General features: G+C 35.1%; 2 protein-coding genes across 2 annotated transcripts in view; one reads left to right on the top strand and one right to left on the bottom strand.

Annotated features, from left to right (window-relative positions):
- The first annotated feature begins 1,298 nt into the window (after nucleotides 1-1,298).
- Nucleotides 1,299-5,709, top strand: LOC126369138 (uncharacterized). Its single transcript, XM_050013431.1, has 6 exons — nucleotides 1,299-1,464; nucleotides 1,580-1,735; nucleotides 2,563-2,763; nucleotides 3,259-3,391; nucleotides 4,681-4,841; nucleotides 5,405-5,709. The coding sequence occupies exons 1-6, from the start codon at nucleotides 1,299-1,301 to the stop codon at nucleotides 5,707-5,709; spliced, it is 1,122 nt and encodes a 373-aa protein (XP_049869388.1).
- Nucleotides 5,710-6,209: 500 nt separating this feature from the next.
- The window catches only part of LOC126369043 (uncharacterized), a 20,192-nt gene continuing 7,745 nt past the window's right edge, over nucleotides 6,210-18,656 (bottom strand). The window contains exons 2-5 of the mRNA XM_050013328.1: nucleotides 10,092-10,346; nucleotides 9,526-9,602; nucleotides 7,762-7,921; nucleotides 6,210-7,251 (exon numbers count right to left, since the gene is read on the bottom strand). Coding sequence (XP_049869285.1) covers nucleotides 7,151-7,251; nucleotides 7,762-7,921; nucleotides 9,526-9,602; nucleotides 10,092-10,278 — 525 coding nt within the window. The 5' untranslated portion in view covers nucleotides 10,279-10,346 and the 3' untranslated portion in view covers nucleotides 6,210-7,150. The remainder of the gene's footprint in view (nucleotides 7,252-7,761; nucleotides 7,922-9,525; nucleotides 9,603-10,091; nucleotides 10,347-18,656) is intronic.

The following is an 18,656-nucleotide window of genomic DNA, read 5'->3' as shown; positions in this document are numbered from 1 at the left end:
GGGGGTTCATTCTCATGTTGTACTGGACATTAAATAAAAAAACGTTCAAAATGATAATATTTTCAAAAAAATATATGTAAATTTACAATAATGGACTAGTTTAATACTTACATAAAAAATAAAATAAGCGATTGGTTTTCATAACAATGTACCTAACACTAGTTAACGAAAATCTAACCAAGATTTTTTTAAGTTTTAAAAAGTATTTTTCAATTATCTACTAAGATCACAGTTTTAATCACTGTGATATCTATTATGTATTAAAGTAGTCCATTATTGTAAATTTTTTTTTGAAAATATTATCATTTCGAACGTTTTTTTAAACAAAAAAAAATACTAGATAATTTTAATTATATTGTGATTAAAACCTGGATCATAACTGTTTAAAAACTTGGTTAGGATTTTGTTAGTGTTACGTTGTTAAGAAAACCAATTTCTTACTTTTTATGTATTACCTAGTCAATTATTGTAAATTATTCTGTGATTAAAAAGTGTGATTCCAGCTACTTATTGAAAATATTAAAGTATTTTTTTCTGATTACATTTTGTGAAAATATATTACGCCCATCAGTTACGTTGGTGTACCTAATAAAACTGTGATTTTATCCAATAAAGAAACGGAAAAATTAAATTAATATTGCTAAATTTACATTTTTTTATTTAATGTCCAGTACGACATGAGAATAAACCCCCGTACTATAACTGTAAAGGGGCAGATGAAACTAATTAAGTGCCATCGACCACCGGGGTGGTAAACGGCACCTAATTAGTGCCAACCACCACCCCGGTGGCAAGCCTAAAGGGGGCAGATGGGAATAAAGGAATGTTTTCGTTACGATATCATTAACATCCTGTATATAGTAAATAGAAATCTATCTAGATATCTAGCAGTTTTTTGTGCATTCATGTTTTGCTCTAGCACTAGTTGTGTTTAATATGTATTTGTATGTATTTGTATACTCTCTATACCCATGCCTAAATATTGATGTCAGTCAAACGAAATTTGTAGTTAAAGTGGCTTAGGTAGGTACTACTTACTCAGGACCTACCAGTGTTTAAATATGGTTGTAAAGTAAGTTAAATGAGATATTGTCAATTACAATGTAAAATAATGGTAATTTAATAGAAACGAGCCAACGACAAAATCAATTTTTACACTATAATTGATTCGGCGTGTCCTTTATTACCGTATGTATACGCTCGTCACGACGTACTAAGTTGGCAAAATTTAATTAAAAATGATTTACTTTTTAATTTATTTTATTAGTATACCAGTATTAAATGTGAAATGTGTATATATGGGGGAGCATTTTCCAGTTAATTATTTGGCACTAGATGTCGAATTCCCTACTGAAGCCGACCTCCGTAATTATATGGACAAAATGATGAGAATTATAGACAATTTTCTGGAAAATGCTAATAACACCGACGTCAATCAAGCTATGGGATCATTTCTTTCTAAAGGTAAGTGGAAAAAAAACAGTGAAAATAACTCTATTTTCTGATAAGAAAATTTTAATCTTATTCAAAAAAATCTATGTCGAAACAATTAAAAATTCGGAATTTATTTATCTTATAGCGGTCCTAAAGAGAACTCTTCGAGATTACAGCAAGGGGTTACCTAAATACAAAAACACAATAAAGAGTATTGCAAGTAAATGTGATTATGTGGTGTCTCATTATACTTATGTTTTGGAAAGGTCAGCCGAGGAGCGACCAGATGCAGAAATAAATAGTGAGTGCGATTGATTTCTTTTAATTGTTTAATACATATTTATTTTGATTACCAACCCTAACACTGTGAGGATAGCGTTTTTTCTGACTGTAGTTTTGTGGTATGGTATTTTCTACTACTTCGCCGCACAAAGCAATCTGCTTCAGGGCCTATAGTCTTAAAAAACTCGTGGATTAAGAAGGAAGAAAGGAAGTTACTTTATTAAACGGTTTTTTTTTGTACATAATATGGCCTATTTTACCTACATAGGCGGGTGTCGGCCTATCTACATGTACACGTCATAGCGCCGTAACTTTACAATTAAGTAACGTGATAATTCACATTCACGATTACGATACAAATCGCGTGCGCACCTCGTATAACAAATAGACAACCAATCTCTTTAAAAAAGTGCCCGCGGCGTATCTTGTCACAAGCGACGGCGTGTATCGACACTGTACAGTCATGAGCAATATCATGTACCCACTTTAGGACTCTGTCGTACTAACATATTTGACATTTAGTGAGACTTACAGTTCAATTTGTCAAAAAATTTAATGTGACATGGTACCAAAGTGTATAGATACATATTAATGCTCGTGACCGTACAACCGATATAGCATTTTATTTGAATAGCCATAACATCTTAATTTGAGGAAAAGAACTTATACTGTTATATACTAATTTGTACGTATTTACAACATGGTTTGGGCGCTCTTTTAGAAGAACTCCTTAGCGAATATGAGTCTATTTGTTTATGGATTTCGGCACCGTCCACGTGGACAGGCCCTATGCATACCTATATATATGTTTCTCTCAGTGTGTCTTATCAAAGTTTGCTATTTCAGTTGGTAAAGTTATAAAAGACGACACCGCACATGTTTTTTCTATAAGCGATTTCAACAGACACAAAATGCGACACTGGATTCTTCGCCCCGGAGCGATTAACAAATTCATTGCAAAAATGGATACTTTGGAATTGCCCAAGGAAAACTACGTAGACCTAGTTGAAGATTCTGACAAATACGATATTACGGCTTTCGATTCAGGTAATATTTATTGATAAAATATGTGCCACATTATTCTTTTAGACCCACAACCTGTGTTTTTTTCTTTTATTTTGGAGCCGTGGTTGTCCAGTATGTAGGACGCTTGCCTCTCACTCGGAGGTCGCAGATTCGAATCCCGCTCAGGCCTAAACTTTTCAAAAAAAAAATGATTGTCAAATGTGTTTTCGAATTCATGTTTGGATAAATTATTATTACGTGCTCAGCGGTGAAGGACAACATCGTGAGGAAACCCACATACCCGGGAAATGCACTTTCGGAGGTTTGTGACCTAACCTGTATTGGGCGGAATCGGCCTGCTTGTCACATCTTGACGACCTCATGAATGGACAGGGTCAATGACCAGCCTCAAGACACTGCTGAAACGGGGATAGTGTTGTAGATAACAATCTAATTACCTATTGTTATAGTATAGGTACTTAGTAGATAAGCAAGTTTTCTATAAATCTTACTTAACATACTAATCTTAATCGCCAGATCGCTGCCTATCACGAGTGCATGAAAACATCGACCCGTACGATATCACTTCGCTACGCCGTTGTAACTTAGATGAATATTGCATGGAGAAAATATTTCTTTCCCCGTCTGTGGCTTATACAATTAGTCATAGGTGAGTAACAATTATGAAAAGTTGAAGTAGATATTTCTTTGCTAAAATAACTAATAGATATAAGTACCTAAGGTCTATGCTTATTCTATAATAAGGAATAATAACTATTAAGTATTATCGAAGGCAACGATCCGCTTCCCACCAGCGGCTTACTTACAAAGCGATCTTACTTTAGTACGTAATATTATTCCTTATTCTATGCTTTAGTCTTCAATCGTCTAGGCGTCAGACGTCACACCCGAGATACGTTAAAATAATAATAGGTATGTATCGTCTGTGTAAAATGAGGTTTTTTGTATGAAGTGTCCGGGGTGTGCCTGTAGGCAACAGAAATGGACATGAAACCAATTGTGTCTGATATGAGGTGCTTATAATATTAATAACACAGAACAGTACAAAGGTCATCTTGCGATGCATGTACCTCTGAACTCTCCAATTGGGATATACTCGTAGCCTTAATGTTATGTAGTACGAAGATTACTCAAAAAAATACCCCACTGTGAATGCCACCGCTATGAATTACTACCAGGGGGGTTAAAATGGCCACATCGAAGCAAGTCATCTAAGAAAGCAATATTGCTATTTGACATTTGCGCATTTAAAGGTAAGTGCGCAATGTAAGCAATATTGCTTTCTTAGATGAATTGCTTCGATGTGGCCATTTTAACCCCCCAGTAATCCCTCTATTGCAGTCTCCTAGGGTTTTTGCGTTTTTTTCCTACATGTTATAGACCAGTTGTCTTCAAATTTGAAACGTTTTGGTAAAATTGAATTTTATAACTAATACAGTTGACTCGACCATAATAAACGACGGCTCAGCACCTATCACGGTGGTATAACAGATAGTTCAGTGAGGCCTGGGTACTTAGTTCATCTTGTGATTAATTCGGATTTCAATTTGGATATAGTCGTGAGCCTATGTTATGTTTTGTGTAAAGAACCATCAACACATTGTTATTTAAATTATTTTACCACCTTTTTGTATTCTATGTGTTCTCGCAAATAAATTGATGGATTTGATTTGATTTGATTTGAAGAATTTTGAAAAAAAAAATGCTAGACGTGCATACATACATACATACATACATAAACTCACGCCCGTAATCCCTAATGGGGTGGGCAGAGCCACAAGTAATCAAAGACAACTTGCAGCCACTGTTGATACGAAGTCCTAAGATGGATATGATGAACCTTATGGTGATAAGGGATCAGCCTATCACCATAAGGTACTAGACGTTAGATGCGGGTGCTAGACGTGCAAATATAATAATATTAATAAAATTTCATAGATTGTTGAACAACATGATGTACCTACACAACCGAAGGTGCTATTTGTACTCGATGGAGTACGACAACATGCACATGGACATGCTGTGCTCAGAGATGTACCGGGAGACCGTGTACCTAGCTCGCCGCGGGTACTTCTACAGGGACCTGTTCATGGAACATGGTGAGTAACATCGCACTTCCCTTTATCCCGGCCAGTAGTGAATGCCATACGAGGTAAGTCTACTAATTACACACGTCAGAACAGAGCACCTACCACTTTGTTACTCGAATGTTACAAGTATTAGATTTTATGTATCTTTACGTCGGTTGATTGAGGGGAGGCCTGTGCCCATTATAAATATGCTGTTTATGTTGTGTGTATATATACCTACGTATTTTAAATAAGTATATCTGGTTGCCTATATTGCCTAGCCTATATTGTCCCACTGCTGTGTGGACGGATGAAGGGTATGCCTATGCCCATCATAGAGTCTAAGAATGAAATTTCGCAATGTTTTGTAGTAAATTGTAGTGTACAGCCGGGACAAACAAATTGGATGTAACAGCTACTCCTTTGCAACTGTTAACGGTATTAGTTGCAGCAGATGCGACATTTGCATTTGCAATTCTTAAAAATCAGGTTGGTGCTAGGGGCTTAAAGGATAATTACATATTACTTTGGTTGGATCTTCGAAATATCAGTAGGTACTCGTACCTATATTTAACAACTTTGATGACTTGCAGTTGGTCTTTGCGGTATGTTGGGCTATGAAGAGTTCCACCGCCCGCGTTGGTTCCGCAAAGCCGCCAGCTGGGTAGACGACGAAGGCTGTATAGCTGAGTTCCCAAACTTTGAAGTTAATCGCACGAGAAGGATGTTGAAAGACACAACGGATCCAAAAGAGGCGAAAAAAATTAGGAAATATTTGAGTGAAGTGCTGATAGAAGAATGTCATCCGCATCAGATGTCAGTGGCGTTGATGGTTCTTGCAAACGGTATCCGACACGCAGCTCACTACATAGTTAATATGTCGGAGAAGGAACTTTAACGTATGCTACGGGCTAATGCCTCCGAAGGCTAAAAACTCTCTGATATTTTTATTTGCATTATATTTTTGTACTATTATTTTAATATATTTCTTTTTGTTTATTGAATTACTTACATTAATTTATGTTCCTGGCGATTTTATCTTTGACTATGACAATCACGATGCAGTGATGAAAACATCGAACCCGATAGAGGCATCTGCAGCGTATGACGATGCAGTAATTTGCTAATACTTACATTGTTAGACATAATGTCAGACGTTACTATGCCAATATTTTATGGCCGTTTGCGGCCAGTCGGCAGTTTGTGTACTGATTTAGTTGTGGCCCTGTTCATTCTACTATTGGGGATTTTGAGCGTGAATTTATTTCGTATAAGATTTGGTCTATACTTTTAAGTAGGTAGTAGTTAAAATAGTTTTATAAATGCTGCTGTCTTCGTCAGTTTTAATAAGTTTTCCGCTGAAATGAGGAGGGGGATAATAATGACTTTATTATTGAGTATTTGTGTTCTTTAAAATGTATTAAATTTGTGTAAAAATAAGTTAATAACAAATTAATAAATTACATTACACATGAATTAATAATATTTGGTAACTTATTTTCTACCTTAACATACTGACATGCATTTGATTTTTATGATACATACGAGTACGACTACACATATGCACTTAGTTACAAATTATTGTAGACAAAATTACATTTATAATTAATATGGTTGACTGTAGAGTATGTTTAAAATTTATATTTTTTTTTAGAAAAATTGTACATATTAGACATTTTGAAATAACAAGTTTTCGAAACTCGCCGAATGCCACGTTTAAAGATTTGTTTCTAAATGGTTAGGTTAGGTTATATTTTGGTGTTGGTACACTTTCTATGAAGTAACGAACATTAAAATTATGATAGTTTATTATACAATCATACGAAAATATCATTCATACAATACCATTAAATACTACTTACTTAAGTATAATAATGTTTTTTTTATGTTCAATTTTGAAATGAACTAGTTTCAATTTAACGACATTAAATCGTAATAAAGTTATAAAAATGTGTGCATTGAAAATTTTGTATGAATTTATTCAAATTGAATGTGTACTCATGAGTATTTAAAATAACCCTGTTACACGCTGTAAAAATTGGATTATATCTAGAAGGCACTGCGAATTTTTATTTTTGTGCTATATTTGTAACTCATTGAAAATAAAAATATTCAAAGGCATTTTGGAAAATATCCATCATTAGAGCAGCTGCTGATTATGTCACACCAGATTTGGTCATCAGTTATAATAGAGACAACTTGTGGAACTCACATATTATACATTTTCATATTGCCAAGCGATTATATCGACAGAAGAACAATCCACCATAAATCTAAACGTAACCGCCCATAGGTCCATAATACCTACACAAGTGGTCCCTTTTACAGAAAGCAGAAGTCTACCGCCTGTAAGGTGCCTTGCGGTACCTGCCTCGTTCCTCCTCATCACGTACATCCAGGTAGTGACTGAACACCACCGTCCATAAGTACAAGTACAAACCTGCAAATAGAAACATTTATTTTTAAGGTTACTTTTCATTCAAGCAAGGTGGTGTTATTCAAATGAATAGTACAGTCAGTGCACTAACATGAAATATACACTTATATTGGCACACTGTTAGAGTAAGTGTTGGCTTATATTAAGGTCTATTTTTCCAAAGACCTTATTTTATGGAGTGTGAAAAAGACAATTATATTAAGTTACTCCGGTTGAAAAGGAATGCAACAGCTAAAGCGCTAATATGTCCCATCACTTAGAAGATTTCGTGAAAATGAATTAGCGCTGAAATTGATTTGTATAAATCTTATTATATTCGTACTTCACCGGAATGTTCGTTTCCGATTCATACAGTAAACCTTATCAAACAGACGGTACTAGTACTGTCTTTACCACAAAAAACCGTCTATTTGGAAGAATGATAATCAGGAAAATTTGTTTAACCTCACTAATTTAAAGTGCTAAATCGTTTTGTGGTAAAGCCACAGCCGTAGGGTTATAAATAGTACTCACATAAATATAAGAGTCCTCCAATAAGAATGCAGGTGGCAATGAGGAAGTGGTCATTCTCATCCAGGTAGTAAGTGATGGAGGTGTGAAGGATGCTGATGAGCAGTCCGATAGCCAGCACGATACCTAGCACCACCCACGGTAGCATCATCCATGACCGTCGCTGGAAATTACAACATAAAGATTATTAATTTGTAAGTTTTAGAAGAATGTTCAAATTTTAAATTTTCAATTGGTAAGAATGCAAGCTTTTTCCGTTTCGTTTCCCAATCTTTTAATACTTGACATTGGCACAAAGCAACACTAGTGCCATAAAAAAAAGGTTTTTCCTGTTCAGCACATCTGCTATCTGGATATGTGATGTGGAACCGCAGCTAGTTTGATCGGTAAGTTTTTGACGGAATCGATTTTTGAATTTGATTACGCCACATTTAATTGCGATTTATTTTATACATAGGGTACTTGACTGGGGCAAGGATAAAGTACAAAATGCTAAACTAGTAATAGAAGCCTGTCTTTCTCATTATACTTTTCGACTTATTTTCGAATTTTATTCGAACGCTTATATTGATGACGTCACAGGACAGTATTTCCACACACACTCCAAAGAAAATGTTAGTAAAAAATATTTCATTTGTCTAGGCTGTCAAGTAACCTATTGGTGTAACTTGTGAGGATTTCGATGATATTGTTAAGAAGTTTAATTTTGAATTCTGTATTTGATTAATTCATCAAGATGAACAATGCCTATTTAATATCATCTTCATCGTAGTTAGTTATAGGTATCATAATCTGTCAAACACCCCTTGTATCACATTTATTGTTTATTATTTTTACCCAAACCAGGTCCATACGTAAGTTATCAAATATTTGAAAGGAACATATCGTATAAATAAATCATGCATCTCATTCGGGAATGTTATAGAAGTTATCACGTTCTATGTGACGCATTCATACATTCCAGCTTATAAAGATTGACCTAACCTGTCCATATTATCTTCATGACACAAATACCAATCCCTGATTGATTATAAACAATATATCTACATGCTCGAGTAATGAAATATACCAATACATTTACTGATAAATAGTAATAAATCATGCAGACAATTTATTAGACCGAAAGTTAATATACAGGATGTTAGTGACATCGTAACGAATACTGAGGGGGATGATTCAGACCATGATTCTGATTTGATATCAAGTGGAATTTCCTATCGGAAGATAAATGAAAATTTTTGTTTTTTTTTTAATTATTTTCAATTCCATACTTTTGCGACGGAAAATTCCACTTGATATCAACTCAGAAACATGGTCTGAATCATCCCCCCTCAGTAGTCGTTACGATGTCACTAACACCCTATTTAGTATTCAAATTTGTGCAAGTAATAATATGTTTACTTTCGTGCGTGTGTACCTTGATATCTAACAGGATAGTCTAAAATTAATAAGTTTTCGACTTGTCATATAAAAATAAACTAGTATAATGATTTGATTCATTCAATGACATAATATAATTATATAATTATGGTATAGGTACTAAGATTAGTTAGGTATATATAAAGTGCAATACGGTGCGATAACATTCCTACATAGGTACGAGTGATATATTAAAATATAGAGATATTATAATAAACGCACTCGCTTACCGACAATTTTTTCTAGTCAGCGTGAAACAAGAAATCAGAATAAGTAAATATTAAAAATAATACACAAATATACGATGTATTAAATTAAAGTAAGTAATATAAAAAGTTTAAAATATACCTTTTTCACTGCCACTATTAGAAGTGCGCAAATGAGTATCGTGAAGCATAGATTCAACGTCAATATTATTCGTGGAACTGAAAAAGAAATTAAATCACTTGTTAAATTTAATGGAAAAAGAAATATTTTTTATAAATAAAAAAAAATAAATATACGTGTTGCAGTCAATTATTTTAATGTAAGTACTCCACTAATGTCAACCCTTTTCAGATAATTTATTGCCGATAATGTTTGTGTATGGTGTATTTATAAGTAGCACTCCAGAACAAAGTGTCAAAAAGTGAGTATTTAAATCTAAAATTGTAACTGAATATTCAACAAGTTAATTTGCCTGGGAAATTGACAAATCATCATCGACGTTCTAACAGAAAGCTCGGTGAGGTGTGGGTACCTAGTTCATCTTATGATGGATGTACCTCTGACTTGTTACGTTATAGGGTTATGTTTAGTTTTGTTTGACGTAATTCATTATTGATTTCCGCAGATGGTATCAACTACTTGGCTGGACAAATCGGGAGCGCTGAGGGCTCTTATGTTGTTATGTTATTGATAAATCATCTACTCACTTTCCATGTCTGAAAGCTTCTTATCGAACTCCTTGTCAAATATGAAGGTGCTGAAGGATACTTGGTGTCTTGGCGCCACCCATAGCACGATGATGGTGATGATGGACAGTATGATGCCCAGGGTGGCTATGATAAGCGAGCCGGTCCGCGTCGACGCGCAACAACAGCATTTCTGGAGTCGCTTCATCTTGTGTGTTCCTCTACGACTATTAACTTCCGATAGACGATAGAACAGTGTTTCACCGACTCATATTCCTGAAACAAGACATAGAGTTTTCTTAAAAAAATAAGAATAAGTATAAGTACTGTACTGTAGGGGTTCGAAACCCGGCTCTCACTAACCACTGAATTCCACTTTATGAGTTTGAATTCATGCTTGGATCATATATAATATAATTGATATCACGTATTTCCAGGATTGGTGTCCGGATAATTGTAATAGGCTCGTCCCCTATTACATGGGACTTAAACATAATCGGCCGGGAAGTGGGTGTATAGTATATACATACTATACACCTCTGCCTACCCCTTCGGGGATACTGGCGTAATGCAATGTATGTAGGTATACTGTACTTTAGTTATAATCCGCGCCACGAAAGAAGTCACGCGGATTTTAATGGAACTAATTGACAAGTTATAATAATTCTATGCAGATTCTGCGATACTAGCGCGGTGGCCGTGGACTTTCTTGGCGCGGAATCTACTAGAGGTAGTTGTACCTCTACTTCGCAGTGCTACGCAGAGTTAGCAACTGCCTTATCTATCGTATTTTATCCAAATATTTAACGCAGTAGGTAACTCAATCCTATTTCACTAACATTAAGGTAAATAATTAAGTAAAACCAAAAACTCGTACAAAGAGTTTTACGAAGATCCGACAGAACTGTATTTTGCTGGGAACCGAATTTCTTTGACCCTATATCGCTTTGTTTGTTTCTGCTACTCCGGAAGTTTGACCAAGGTTAAACAAGTCAAATTCTTGGAAAGGTGTGGTTGCAGTATGTCATGTTTTCTTGTATGGATGCATTGGGAAACTCGTCTAGTGGAGCGTAGGCGCAGAACAGTCGACCCGTTATGTCCCCGCCATTGACACGAGTTTGTGCTTTGTCTAGGCCAGTGGTGCTCAATGTTTGGGTGTAAAATAAACTATGAGTCGTAGTATAGAATAAGGAATAATACTACGTATAGAACGGCAACTCTCCGCTTCCTACCAGTGGCTAAACTATGATCCCCTCCCCCCGCGGTTTTATTTAAGAAGTGTCCGGGGACAGAAAGTTTGGTAGGCTCAGGTTTCAACAAATTCTCAAATAGATAGCATCGGTCACATTATCTCGTTAAACCCGTTCGCCTGAGATGTCGCAACCTCCAATCAAGCGGTATCAGTGTCATGTTCCAGTAATTAATATGTGCTTGTTCTGATACACTGAGCCGATATTGCGGTTTCTTAAATTCTATCTTACTTTATACAATACCCTACCCATTCTAGCGTCGACCAAGCCTCGTTGTTCAGCATTGTGATTAGAATTTATTAGATTACTTATATGGGGTTGTTTAGCACGTATTACATAAGATAATAAAAAAGAAAATATAAAACTTTGATTGTCAATTAATAGAATACAATGTAGGTATGGACCCTCAATGGCCCCGCACACATTCTATTGTGTTTTGACAGCGACGCTTAATTACAATACAATGCCACAAAATTGCATTTACAGCTCATTTCATTTTATTCAGCTTTCATCTACAAAAAGCTTACATAAAAACTATCCACAACAATCGCTTTAAGATATTTGTCTTGAGATCATAATTTTTTTTTAACTCTTTTTTAAATGAGTAGATGGTTTTACTAAAAGGAAAGCTTCTCTATTCCGAAAGAGAAACTTAACTTAAATAATTCTTTAAATAGCACACAGGTGATAGAGTGGTGATTTTTTAAGTAATTTTTCATGTGGTTCTATATTTAGTTGTTGTCGCCGGTGTGGCCACTTCCGTCGGCGCAGGCGCAGGTCGTTATCGACCGTCTCACTGCGGCTATTTTTGCTCCCACACGTGCCCAACTAACTGCCACCGGTGAACGGTGAATCTAAGGGAAACTGTTTATTATCTGCCGTAAAAATATATTTAGTGAAAATAAACTCAATGGAACTTTTAGCGGATGATGGTAGACATGCGTTTTGTGTCTTCATAATGAATATAATAAGTATTAAACGGAGACGATAATTATAAAGATTATTAATAATTATTTGTAGTTTCAATATCTAAACTTGACATTCTAATGAGTTAGGTATTTTTTTACAGATTGTGCCATACAAAAAAGCAAAGCGTTCTTATCAGCTTGACAATGCTTAACCAAAACAATGGGCATTTCATTACCTATAACATTTTTTATATATATATATATATATATATATATATATATATATTCATCTGCAGTCTGTAATAGGATTAATAAGATCTACTTACATCTTTTTCATACGTTCAGTACACGCATGTACCATTGCCAAGGTAATATGAACTGTGTAATTACAGATTCATCGCATAATAATTATTCCATCATGTTAGACAAGAGTTGAGAGTACCTACGATCTATGACATGGCTCGTTTGTAACTAGTGTAATTACTCCATTACATACTTACTAAAAGCACACAGTAAATCATTATAGATAATCAGCATTGCTCAACCATGCGCACGCAATATGGGTGTATCATTTCCATCCGAAATTCCAGATCGGTATTGGCTAATGTTCTAAATTTGAACACCATACGTTCCAGTGCGTCAATCAGTGTTGCCATTGCGAAATTTTTAATGCAACCCGTCCATAGTTAATGGATACTTACACGTAAATCGTACATACAAAATACGGTATGATTAAAATTTTTGAAGTGTGGCCACTACAATTTATGGAGACTAAAGGTGGTTTATTGGTGATTTATGCATACGTGGAACGTAGTTTTTATAAAACCATGTCTTTTTATTAGTACAAGGGGTGGTATAAATAAACTAATCTCAGCTTCGAGACTGCCCTCAAGATCATGTCAATGTGACAGTTCTTATATAAAAACAGGGGCTTGAGCATGATCCTGAGGGCCGTCTCAGGTGAGATTAGTTAATTAATACCACCCTAAGTATATTTAGTATCTACCGGTATATCAAGAAATACAATTTTCATAAAAGGAACATCTATAATATGTATAGCTCTTCCATTGTTTATTAACGCTGTTGTAGGTATTTCAATGAATCTTTGCGGGATCTTATAGGACTTTGTATAAAGGGCGTTACTGTGTAATAAAATTAGGTCACGTTGGCTTCCTAACGGGTAATATGGCTGGAACAATACCACCATAAAACCAGCTGCATCAAACAGTAACAGTACCCGCTACCTACGAGCACTGAAATAACTTTATTGGCACCTATAACGTTATTTTGTGCCTATTACAAAATGGTGAACTAAACGTGACGAAATATTGTGAAAACTAAAAACCAAAAACCAATTTCGCACTAAATTTGAATACCTATAACATAATTTTAGTGAAGGGACTATGATTCTATGTACAATTAGCCTATAACATGCCGATTTGACTATAGTGGCAACTTTTGTAGCAGGTATAATAGGTAAGACAAGTAAGTACAAATTGAAAATATTTTTTCGGCGGTTTTCTTTCTACTCTAACGACGAATCGGACTCGGTGATCGAAGTTTACCATTATAGATGACAATATAAACCAATAAGAAGGAGAATAAAATTTCATTAGGTACCCAGTTGAATCCATGTCGGGTTTGGGCAATGAGACCAAAAGGGTAGAGAGAGGCCTTGGTAACTGTCACAGTCAGGGATGACCCTCGCTACCCCAGTTTCACCTGGCATTGGCCTCACTGTCTGACCTAATTCGCTCAATTGTTTCAAGCGTTACTACGCTTTACTAAGTTGTAGGTAATAGGTTACGGTTGTTAGGTGAGCCGTGGTAGCCCAGTTGGTAGAACGCTTGGACCTCACTTTGAGGTGGCAGGTTCGAATCCAGCACAGGCCTAAACCAATGATTGTCGAATTTGTTTTCGAGTTTATGTTTGGATTACGTGCTCAGCAGTGAAGGAAAACATCGTGAGGAAACCCACATTCCCGAGAAATGCATTTTCGGAGGTATGTGACTTGTATTGGGCTGGTTTTCCTTTCGCGAGTTGGAAGGTCAGACAGGCAGTCGCTTCTGTAAAAACTGGACCTGTCAAGATGATGTTAGGTCAGAACGTATTACGGATTTTACTACCCGTACAACTTTCAATTATATATGTATTATACGATCATAAGCAGAGATATTCCTTAGCTTAGGTAGCTTATGGTTAATAATTGCGGCCTCGAAAGGGTTCCATTTTGCAGGTGCTCCATTAGAACTGCAAATGCCGCACCCACGCCATCAACTTTGTTAGCTCCACGCCGGCACTGATTTGCAAGCCTAACCCTGGAAAGCTTTTAGCATAACCAAATGTTAGTTAACATATAGCCATGTAGGTACTGTGATGTGTGTTACTGGCCATGAGTTATTCTATGGTGGGTTCATTTGAATATTCGTACCTATTTTGAATTCCTCTCAAAGAATTCAAAATGCGAAAATTCAAATAAAAAAAAATATAGAAAATTATAGTAAATTCTTAGGTAAGTACACGTAAAATCCTTAGACTCACCATTACACTCATCACAGTATCTTATGCGCTGTAGATATATTTCATCATGTTTTTAGGTCTGGTCTCGATAGTTACTATTACGTAGCCGCAGAGAATCGTTCATCAGTAAAATGTTCATATCTTTTTCTTATATCGTGTGGGTTTGTGAGGTGGATTACCAACCCCATCAACCCTGGTGTCAGGGTTATTATTGAGCCGCTATAAGCCCCTGACATGACTCAAGTAACGACTACGTACTTACATCAGTAAGTAGTAACCGGGACCTACGGCTTAACGTGCCTTCCGAAGCACGGATCATCTTAATGTTCATATTATTCTGCTCTATTCTATTTCATTATGTGTGTTATAATGCACCAATTCAATCGTCTGTATTTACATCTGTTTAGGATGCAGCCTGTAATGCTTCTTACTCATATATAAAATACTTAGGATCCTATTTGTATAACCTATGTACATTATTGTAATGATAACAAACAGTTTAGCGTTGAATGAAGTGAGGAGCATGAAATGAGAGCATTATATTTTTAAAATTAGTACGTAACAATTTTATAAAAACGGACATAGGATATTCACTTAACTGGCGGGAACTGATTAAACCTCTGTTTAACTGTTCATACAGCCAACACACCACCTACTATGAATACAATATTAATGTGTAGATTATCATTAGGGAATGAAAGTAGTACTGGCTACTGCCACCATTATAATATTACAATTTGTTACACAACAACGCATAATGGACTCTATACAATAATATAGGTACAAACTATGCTGACTACACTGATGTGACTAAAGATAAAGGCGCACAGGCACATAATACTAATTTTATCAGATTCTACTGCTGGCGATAAAACGAAAGAGCCAATTTCAAAAAAGCTGATTTTCTTTTTAATTGGCTACTTGACAATCTAGTCAAATGAGATACTTTTTCGAAACGTCAAAACGAAAGTTTCTTTCGGAATTTCGGAGTATGTATGGTATGGAAATGCTATCCTGTGACGTCATCAATAAAAGCGGTCAAACGACGTACTCATTGTTACTTAATTCATAAATAAAATTAGAAAATAAGTCGAAAAGTAAAATTAAGTACATTGATTATTCAGCATCTTAGACTGGCTTCTTTTTCTAGATAAGCATTTTATAATTTATCTTTGACCCAGTCAAATACTCTATTCAACATTTTATTAAAATTCGAACGCATCCTTTGACGGTACGCATATTCTTCCTGTCAATAGAAACAAGGAAAGCTACCATACATTTTAGTAAGACTAAAAGACATCATAACTGTTACGTTTGTTGTTTACTTTCTGTATTTTGGTATTCAAATCAAATCAAATCAAATATACTTTATTGCACAGAACTAAAATTTCAACAATCAAACATAACACATGAAAACAGTACAATTTGGGCGGCCTTATTGCTCTAGAGCAATTTCTTCCAGGCAACCACCAAAAGGAAACAAACATTTACAAACAACTTGGATGCGGGACGTATTCCTTCATTTAAAAAAATAAAAAAGAACTACCTACTGTAAGATATATCGTCTAGTAGAAAGCACGTAAGCGCCTTTTTAAAAAATCACATTATAATGTGGTACTTATATATATAATATATTATTTTCATATTTTTTTTTCAATTAATTTCAATACTTACGGGTTAAAATTGCGACCACATTGTTTTACTTGGTTTGAAACTGGCTTGTCTATTCCAAAGTTTTGTTAAAAAAGATCATACCCGAATGTGATTATACAAAAGGGCGCTTACGCGTGGTTTTTACTATAAGGCGACCATATTTTACTTTCCATTCAATTTTCATGTTACACGCTAATCTCCGGTAGTTGGACGAGTTCGTAAATAACACGTCGGATGCGCGGGCGCACGTTGCGTAACACTTGATGCCCGTGACAGATGTCATTGTGGCCCCTCCTCGTGTCATTACCGTTAATGTCCTACGCCGCTTCAGTTCCCTTGATACATATTTCATGAGGCTACTGTTTGTTTACATTGTATTTTAAAGAATTGATTGTGTTTGCGACGGTTTCGTATTTAAATAGTTAATTAATCACCTCTAGTTTTGACTATATAATGACGATTAAAAATAATTAAAATAAAAATGATGGTATACAAATACATACATAAAAGGTCCCGGTTACTATTACTTACTTAGGGTAGGCAGAGACCATGGAATTCTCAATACAATAAATATGGATTGAATTGGTTCACAATCCTAAAATACTATTTTTCAAAGATGTAATTAATACTCGTATTTTTATTATATTAGAAATCAAATAGATAAAGACCAGGTAGGTATATATATATATATATATATATATATATGAAAGAAAGTCTTCAAAAACAAATGACAAATATTTTCCAAATAGAAAGTTCATTGACAGTAACCAAACACCACTTTATTGATAAAGATCTCAGTAGCATGAGCGTGCTTGATGTAGAGTCGTGACTTTGTCGGCCGCGGATCAATCTTCACAGAATTTAGACGACGACTTACTTTATTGACAAGAGTCTTTCAACACAACACTGACTAGTACAGATCAGGGGGGTTAAAAAGGCCACATCGAAGCAATTCATCTAGAAAAGCAATACTACTATTTGACATTTATTTGCATTGTGCACTTATTTTTATATGCGCAAATGTCAAATTACCCCCCGAGCTCTAAAACCTAGCACAACTCTTACGTAATCTTAAGCCTTTTTTTTCTTAAGCTTATCTGTACTATGTGTTTTATATGTATGCTTCTTGTGTCTGTTTTATTGCGTACAAATAAATAAACTTTAAGTAGATTGAATGTAAAATTGAAAAGTTTTGGATACTTACTTAAATTAAAAGTAGAGTAGTGATCGGACGCACGTCGCGAATGTTATCGTTTACTTCATTGATGAATAATGTGTTATTACTTGTAACACGTTTAATTTGTAAAATATTTTGTTGCCTAAAATGTACTACTTACGTCAATACATTCTTCTGGTTTCTGTACGATACATTCAACACACATAGTACGACGAAGTGGATCTACTAGAAAGTAACAATACATCGAAACAAATGCGTTCACATTTGAATGAATTTAAACTTTGTCGCTTACAATACTAAGTCACATACAGAACAGAGATACGATTAACGGAATCAAGTCGGTTCTCTACTTCTCTAGAACAATAAAGGCACACATTGTGAGCCTTACAATAATGGTATTGATGCAGGGACCGATGACCCGTTACATCATGCATGTTAATATGGATATACCTGTGAATTTATGCCACGTAATAGATAACATAGAAACTACGTATAGTTAAAGGCAGCTGACGAAACTGTAACAACAGTAAAACGTATTTTTTTCAAATAGTATTAGGATTACTGGCATAGTTATCGTCTGCATCGTCACCTATAACATTGAAACAGTTATTCCTTAGTGGACATACCTGGAATGATCATTCCTTTCATTTTCATTAGCTGTGCACATCGTAAAGAGTGTTGGTACCTATATGGTAGGTACGTAAAAGTCGTCAAACGTTGGCACACGTTTGACTATCAGTCATTAAATACATGAGGCCGAACTTTATTCAGAGCTGTAAACTTTCTGTGTCAATGCCACTACACTACACTAGCATGTGAGTCTCATCTCATCATCTCATCATCTAAATATAATCTGAAATTACTAGTGCTAGAAATTACTAGTAGTAGGAAAAGTCTACTAAAATTCTAGACCTATTTACATCCCGTTGAAGGTCGCAGTGATCGCGAACTTCCTACTGGCCTACTTTACAAATAATCATTTCATTCGAACGGAATTAAAAATTAGATTTAATTTATTTTAAAATAGGTTGATGATAATTATACATTTGAAATAAAGCATATTTTTTACAACTACGCT

This window comes from Pectinophora gossypiella, chromosome 8 (assembly GCF_024362695.1).
Source record: "Pectinophora gossypiella chromosome 8, ilPecGoss1.1, whole genome shotgun sequence".
NCBI lineage: Eukaryota > Metazoa > Arthropoda > Insecta > Lepidoptera > Gelechiidae > Pectinophora > Pectinophora gossypiella.
The sequence above is the reverse complement of the archived record's forward strand: the minus strand, read 5'-3'. Positions and strand labels throughout refer to the sequence as shown.